Source organism: Grammomys surdaster, unplaced genomic scaffold, assembly GCF_004785775.1.
Source record: "Grammomys surdaster isolate TR1022 unplaced genomic scaffold, NIH_TR_1.0 126546, whole genome shotgun sequence".
Classification (NCBI taxonomy): Eukaryota; Metazoa; Chordata; class Mammalia; order Rodentia; family Muridae; genus Grammomys; species Grammomys surdaster.
In genome coordinates this window covers 1189409-1198038 of record NW_021621338.1, presented here as the reverse complement: position 1 = coordinate 1198038, position 8630 = coordinate 1189409, and the positions used below count along the sequence as shown (strand labels likewise).

At 37.7% G+C, this 8630-nt stretch overlaps 1 protein-coding gene across 1 annotated transcript in view; it reads left to right on the top strand.

Annotated features, from left to right (window-relative positions):
- Abca12 (ATP binding cassette subfamily A member 12) overlaps positions 1–8630 on the top strand; it is a 161675-nt gene that overhangs the window by 6688 nt on the left and 146357 nt on the right. Inside the window, exon 2 of the mRNA XM_028760684.1 lies at positions 5758–5851. Coding sequence (XP_028616517.1) covers positions 5758–5851 — 94 coding nt within the window. The remainder of the gene's footprint in view (positions 1–5757; positions 5852–8630) is intronic.

Sequence of the window (8630 nt, the reverse complement as noted above, 5' to 3'; positions counted from 1 at the left end):
ACACACACACACACACACACACACACACACACACACACACACACACACGCAAAGTCCATCACCATTAAAGGCTAGTGCCCTAATACCCTAACTAGTATTTTCGTGTGCTTTTCTCTATGTAAATGTAAAACACTGTCAGATTTGTAGACTCTCAGATTCTAATTCTGAACAGAATCTTTTTGTTTTTAGTCAGTGCACAAAATAATGGGTTCCATTATGACATGTTCATGCATCTATCTTGATATGCTTTGCTTTTGTTTCTATATGTCCTTAGATTCTTTTTTTCTATATATAAATATAAAATGACATCAGACTCTTAGGCTCCTTTCAAGCTTGGCCAGTTCTTGGTGCTGTGTTCTTTAAAGCTAAAGGATCAGATACTGCATATGGCTTTTAACCCTCTCTCATCTCCTTCAGTCCGAAATCATCTCTCGGTCTTCCTTTGACATCCATGACCCTAGTTCTCATGAACTCTCAGGAGTTGCTGCTTTGTGGCATTGGTTATTCATTTCCTCAGTTTACAACAGTCCATTATCTTGAGCAAGAAGCCCAAGAAAGCAGTTCTCTATCATTGCGTTTTACTAGTAGTGCGTGATACGAACTTCATGCTTGCAGGAAAACATGCACGCGCATTCCAGTCTTTACTTAGCATTCTATTGATTTGTCTGCTTTCTCACGCATTTGTTTATATCTGCAGACTCAGTGACCCCTAGATATTTTGTTATTATATTTAATTTTAGTGTTTAAATTTGGCCATCGAGTCAAATTTGACGTTTGTATTCTCAAGGGCCGGTACTTGTATGTTTTCATTATTGGACAGTCTCTGAACTATCAAATTCTTTCTACCTGGCTATATTTATCTATTGATTGATTGATTGATTGATTGATTGATGAAAAGGTCTCTCTTTATCTTCCACATGTATTTTCTAACTATGTCCAGGCCTGGAAATAGTGATAATCCACTAACAATGATCACTGGTAGCTCTTGGATGTCCACTAGAAGAAGCTAAGATTTCTTGAACAAATTAATGTTTTCAGGACTGAGTGATGATATAAAATGAGGTGGAAAAAACTTTGGAATTGTAATGTATAAAAGCAGGAAATAAGTGACACGTGTTTATATTTATTATTCTGTACTGTTTTTTTTAAGACAACATCTCATTATGTAGCCCTGGCTAGTCTGTCATTTGTTAAATAGACCAGCCTGGCCTTGAACTCACTGAGATCGACCTACCTTTGTCTCTCTAGTGCTGGCATTAATTAATATGCCATCAGGTCCTTTTAAAATACATTTTGGAAATGGGGAGTGTCTTAGCTTGATTTTCTGTTGCTCTGATAAACCAGTCAGTCAACAATCAGCCTTGGGGAGGAATGGGTTTATTTAAGTTTACAAGCTACAGTTCACAGTTAGGTGAAGCCAAGAGTAGAGCTCAGGGCAGGAGAATGAGGCAGAAACCATGGAAGAATGTGGTTCCTGGTTTGTTCCCAGTCTCATTTGCCTAGGAATGGTGCCACCCATGGTGGGATGGGCCCTCCTACATCAGTTTTCAACACAAAGATATGTTCTCCACAGATGTGTCCACAGGCCTCCCTAATGGAGTCAATTCTTCAGTTGAGAGCCCTTCCCTCTTTGCAGGTGTGCCAAGTTGACAAGCAATCATAATTCTGACCCACCACTACTGACTTATTCTAGCTGTTTTTTTTTATTTTAATTTTAATTTTTCATGATTGTAATTCCCCTGGTGGAGAGTGAGAATTTGGATTTCCCCAATGGGAAAAACCTGGTCAGTTTTCTCATATGAAACAAGTCATTTGCCACTGCTTCTTCGCACCCGGAAGTATGTTCTTCAACCCACTGGGGCTCTGACTTCCCACACTGACATATTATCCTACATAGTCAACTTTTTAGAAATCCACTTCTCTTTTGGCCACTGTGACATCTTCAGTCCTACTGTGAATGGATGGACTTTACCCAAGGATTATTATTTTTTTAATTGTTCAGGAATGAATGGAGAGAGAAATAACAGAACAGGGCATTTCAGATAAAAATAAACCTTGAATGATTTGAAGAGCACAAATATCATCTCCTGTCAATGTAACTTAGTGTGCATATGCCTTTAAATGTCAAGAGCACGGGTGATGGAATACACATGACTTACAGAAGTAGACTGAGACAATTAAAATATCACCAAGAAATGCAGAACCTTCCGGAATGGCTTTCCTCAGAGTGTTACTTAACACCTGTGGCTCTAAGTGTAAAATCAATACATTAGCCTTTTGCCAAACAAACAGAGAAGTCATGCCCCATTGGTTCAGTACTGGAGCCTTGGCACTGTCTTTGCTCTCAGGTTACTTATGATAATATTTAGCATATTGGAAGCAACCCTGTTGTTGTGGAAACTGAAACTATTTCTTGTCTTCTTGTGATTAATTTGTCAACTTTAATATTCCCAAGACCACCATCTAGAGGACTTTTGTATTTATCATTCCTCTGAGATGAAGTATACAGAGAAGTCCTCAAACCTTCTGTGAACTAAAATTCCAGGAAAAGCCTGTGATAACAGATGTGCTTATGGGTTTTGTGATAGTTTTTTTTTTTCATTTGTGTTTGTTTGTTTTTTTGCTTTAACAGAGTCCAAATTGCCTTAAGTTTTTCTGACTTAGACTGTGTTTTTGTCTGGATTTAAAATAGATCTAAAATTAATTTCAAAATATGCCAAAGCACCCTCATGAAAACCATTATCAATTAGATCAATCAAAAAGACAACTCTAAGACATACCATAGTGTGTCCCTCATTTGAAGGTGGGTGTCTGGAATAGTTTATCTCAGTTTCTGATTCTCGTGAGGCTACCAGAGGAAACAAATAGATACTTCTATAAACAAGCAATGGATTCCTCACCTTCTATTCCAAAAGAAATTTCTCTTTAAAGAGTAACTATGGTCTCCCATTTGCTATGGGAGACCATAATCCACAATCATTCAATGTTTTAAAATTCAGTTCCCTATACTGTACATTTCAATTGAGTCATATAAGGTATAATACGTATTTCGTATCAAGAATGTTTGAAAACAGACTCCAATTGTCAGCTATACCAGGCAAGAATAACAATATCATTTATAATTCTGTGGCAATAATATTTTTTCCCATTTGCTTTCTGCAATGATTTCTTTTTTAATCCTCAAAACAGCATGATAATTATATTAAAAAGTCCTGCCCTGAATATTTTGAGATTCACACCCATGCTCACAACCTGTGTTACACATTGTCTGTGATGTTGGACAAGTTCTGCTAGCATTTGGTGAGCAGAAGACTTAAAGAAGCTGTATCAGATAAAGAGTCATTTGCATCTTTGATGCCTTTGTTGTGTTTGGCAGTCTGGGCTAGCCTGTGGCTCTTCTAACAGTGGTCTTTTAAAAGTCATAAAACAAAAAGAAATTGAATAAATAAAATTGTAAACAAAGTCAGCTATATCAAAATTGTTACTGAAGTGTTAAAGGAGAATTTATGATACGATAAAATGTGGTTTTTAAAAACATTATAGCATTAAATAAAAGTTATAGTGTGAACTCCTTACTATCATCATTTTAACATACTAATAAGTAGAAATGGGGAACCTGCACCAATCCAAATATGATTTTTAAATATCCATGAGTTCTGATGATGACAAGGTCAAAGGCCTGCATGCATGATTTTTGGAAATTTTAACTATAAGCTACAGAAAAATAAAAGTGTAATGTATCTTCATATGTAAGATTTAAAATGCCTTTAAATTTTATCCATCAGATGATCCCAAAGAGACTTTCCAGCAAAGGTATTGTCAGACTCAGTGAACAGTTCTTCTGCACATCTAGCTCCTGTCTATGCAAAATGTAGTCTGTGGACCATAGATACCACCTACCTGGGAGCCTTAGACATGTAGACCCTCAGGACGCCCTTCAAATCTCCCAAGCTCACATCTGAATGTTTGCGAGGTTCCCTAGGTGACTCGGTGTACACATCACTGTCTGAGAAGTGTCACTTTACGTTAAACGGTTCCACCTGTCTGGGTACATCTTAGCTTCCATCAAACCAAGCCATGTCAGATGTCAGAGAGCTAAAAGAACATCTTCAGTCTTAAAAAAAACTTATGTTTAGACCCAAAGTCTACCTACTAGTGAGGAGAATCATGCTCTTAGCTCCTCAACAGAGACCTGAATGGAGCCTTTCAGCTGGGAGTTACTGAGGAATCAATAACTGATTGGCTTTGGATTGTTTTGAAACACTGAAGAGCCACAGGGAGAGAATTTGAGACGTGCTTTGAAAAGCGGGTGGAGAATGATAAAAGCCTGACTGTGTAAACAGACCTGAAGAAGAGTCCATATTTAACTATAGTGAATACAAGCAAAGTTTGTGCTCCACGTTTGTGTTTGAGCACCACTGTTCATGGTTTTGTGAAGATATGGTTTCCACTGTCATGGACCCAGTATCATAGGCCTGAAAAATATTACACAGATAGTGAATAAAAGTTTGTTTTCTGTCTTGAGGCTTGAACCTGACCCTTGCACAGATTAGATGAGTCTTCTCTTTATTTCTTTATTTGAAGACAAAGTCTCACTAAATTGACCAAGATTAAGTTGAACTCACTCAGTGGCCCAGACAGGATTTGAACGTGCATTCCTTCTGTCTTAGCTTGGTGAGAAGCTAGGATTACAGACCTGTGCCATCAGGCCCAACTGTAACTTCTGAAGTGTTTGCTATTACTGTTATTATTATCATTACTAGTGTGTGTGTGTGTGTGTGTGTGTGTGTGTGTATGATGTATGTATGTATGTGAGGTGTGGATGTATCACAGCATGTATGTGGAGGTCAGAGGACAGTTTTGTGGAATTAATTCTCTCCTTGCACCTTTACGTGTGTTCGGGGGATGGACTTGGATCCTTAACCTTACATGGCAAGCATCTTTACCCACTAAGATCTGTCTATCTCCCTGGCCCCCAGCTGTATCTACATTGGAAGAGAAAGCAGTCACTACTGTACCTGAAAGCAAAACTCCCATAGGAGTTTCAGGGCAGTATACATTCCTTGGGAGCCTATTTTACACCAGGTACTGAGAATTAAGAAATGAATACAACACTGTCCTTGAACTGTTGGTTTTTTTTTCTGGTAACCAGGCAACCATAGCAATAAATTAGGCTCTACAATGGAAGCACACAGTATGGTACACCGGAGTGGTAAAGAGCTACAGTCCACTGTCTGACTCAACTAGTCACTGCTTTGTTCAACCATATTTATTGGGCCGTTACTCAAGGCCACACGCTAGTCTTTGTGGCTGAGTATAGAAATGCTGACATTGGAAATTGTAATGTGCTTCCAGGTTGAAATTATCCTGTATTTCATATGCCCTATTTGGAACACTGAGTCTTATCCATCAGACAAATGGAAAATACTAAAGTATTTTTCTGGAAGTTACTGGTCTGATTTGAGGTTTAAGATAATCAGTTTTGAGGTAGTCATAATTGGTAACCAGAGAAGGAACGTCAGGTGGACATTTGAAGTCTGGATCTGGAAGAGCCATTCTTATGAAGTTATCTGCATTTATAAAATTCTCTCATTTGTTTCCTGTTCAGAAACATGTAGTCAAGTATCTGGCCTGTGTAGGAATGTTATAGTTTGACTTCTTTTTTTATATTCAGTGGTGGGCTTTTCTTTTTGAGTATACATAGTTTTCGTTAATTTACTGTCAGTACTATAACACCTTTCTGTTGTTACTTTGCAGCTTTGGACACTTGTCTTGATCTTATGGCCAGTCATTATTTTCATAATTCTGGCTATTACCCGGACAAAATTTCCACCAACAGCGAAATCAACTTGTAAGTAAATGATTGTTTCTCTAATGTTTGTATCCTACCGAAAACGTTTTAGTACCATGTTAGTGTTCCATTCTAAACTTCAATTTTAAAATGGCATTACCACTGGGCAGTAGCTGCATAAACAGTTTGTGTGGTTTTCCCTCCTACTTCTCCAAATCAAAAAGTGGACTCTGGGGGTTGGGGAGGAACATGAGACGCTGGGATGAGAAGGTAGTGCAGGCAGGGGATGGAGGAGAAATGGGAGAGGTGGGAATGGGAGTGTGATAAAAGCACAGTATATACATCTTTGAAATTCTCAAGCAACAAAAACCCTGAACCTGAGACAGATGTAGTGATACATGTTTATAATCCCAGCACTTGGATGCCTGAGACAGGGGAATTTTGAGGTACATGTCAACTCATGCTTCACAACAAGGCATTATCTCAAGGGAGAAAAGTAACACTGCAATTCTGTACGTATGGAAGTTATCTAGAAAAACATGGAGGAGAGAATGAGCTTAAACTTTCCTGATTTATCTACATCACAAGTCTTTCTGTGGCATGATAACACAAGGCAGCAACTGTAGGCTCAGGCATTCGTTACTCCCATAGTAGAAAACATAGACTCATATTTGATCAACTGAACAAATAAATAAACACTTCTGCTCTTCACTGCTGAGAGCTGATCCGTGTAAATGTGTCAACGGATTTCATTTGAAGGAAGGCTGTTTCCCAATTAGGGCTGTTTCACGTATATGAAGTCACTGCCCGGTTATAAAGTGGGAAGACTGCCTAACTTGCTCCATTATTTTCTTTTGGATCTGATACAGAGATGTAGAAAGGACTTGGGAAGTCTGAGCATCAGACAGAGAGCTTTGAGCCTCAGTCATTTGGCTGGTGCAGCTATCAGTGTATTGCTGTTGTTAATTTCTCATGGGGAATAGTTTTCTTGGTTGAGGAGTAAGCGATGTTTCAAAGTAGCAGCCTCCTAAAAGGATCCATCTAAAACAACTTTACAAAACCAACATCAAATGATTATGACAATTAGCAGGTACAATGCTGAATTGTTTTTTGAAGAGTAACAGTAACATACTACTGACTTTTAAATTCAGTGATTTTTCAGTCACCTAATCGCAAGAAATAGGATGAGAACCATGTGGCATCTACTTTAATCATTCATAGTAGGATAATCCAGAAAATATCAATTCAGTTAGTGTGAAGCGTTGGTGTTAGAATAAGCAGTTCCTTACACCTGAATAACATCCTTTTGTTTTCTGAAGGACTTTCCCATAAGTCGTTATATAAAGTTGTCAAAGAGAATTTAATAAGTTGTTATTAAAACAGTATACCTTCATTTTCTGTCTTGTGTATGCATTAGCTCTTTGTAACAAATTTATTGTGTATCTAATGACATGTGTATTACATATGTATGCTACACATAAAAAATATACAAGTTAAATGTATATATAATGTAATTACATATAATATATTTGTATACATACAAATAATAGAATGTATATTCTATAACAGACTATAGCAATAGAACAATCAGAGTATAAGCAGACAATGGAACGCAAGATATTCTACTTTAAGATGCTGTGAGCTGATTCACTGATAGTTTCTGGAGTTTACTGGAGCCCTTCAACCCATTTTCTCCAATTTCTTATTTTTAAGACTTTTCCACCTAGTTACCTAAATTCTCTTATGAAACTTTCAGGAGAGAAATATAAAGATTTTGGAATGAGTGGTCTTAAACTGACTGGTGCCACCTGATAGGAGACTCACACAGGAAATGACGCAGAGGTCTCAACATCTCACGGAGCTGGCAAGAAACAAGAAAGAGTGAGAAGTGCCTCCAGATCTAATCTGGAGGGTTCTGAAAGAAACATAGTATCAGAGACTAGATGAGAAACCATTATAATATGCAACTATTACACACTGTAGTAATAAATTCTGTCTGAAGGTAGAGAAAAAAGTTACAGGAGAGTTCAAACACTGAATGTGTCTTTGCTAGCCTCTTAGACAACATACACCTTGTCAAAAAAGTAGCTAATTGGTTTGCTATCAGGACCAAAAAAGTAACTGTTCATGTTATGCATGAGACTCCCAAAGCCCTGAGAGATTCCTGTTTGCCAAAATTCAGTCATGTGGACACAAGAGAAAGGTATTGGAAACTGGTTATCTGTGCTTGTTCTTTGTTTTGGAGATTTGGATCCTCTATTAAGTATTTTAAACAATTCTTTCTCCTAAATAAGACTCAAAGAAAAATGTGTTCAGGATTTCAACTCATAATTCATAGACTATAAAACATAATTACACTATTGAAAGTGTGGTTCTGGGGAGCAATTCAGAGCGTCTGACACTAGTATAGAAGGAATGGCCCAGTCAACCCTAACCCTCACTGCCTGACAGTAAAAACATGACTCCTCAGTGACAGTTTGACTTAAGGTATTTTTATGTTGTTTTAGTTGTCCTTGGTTTGGGTTTCACATTTACTTATAATATTAAACAATCAAAACTGGCTAATAGAAAATAATAACAAATAATTATTGATCTCATATTTTGGAGACAGGCTCTCAGGGGCACGATGACTGAATTATTCATTTCATAACTGAGAATGCTGATCACATAGAAGCAAGAAACAAGTAATGTTTCACAGTAATGAGTGGTGATGTTTGACCTAGGTGGGCTGGCTCTAGACTGACATTAAGCTAAAGAAAACCAGCCCATCAATCAATCTCTTCCTTCCTTCCTTCCTTCCTTCCTTCCTTCCTTCCTTCCTTCCTTCCTTCCTTCCTTC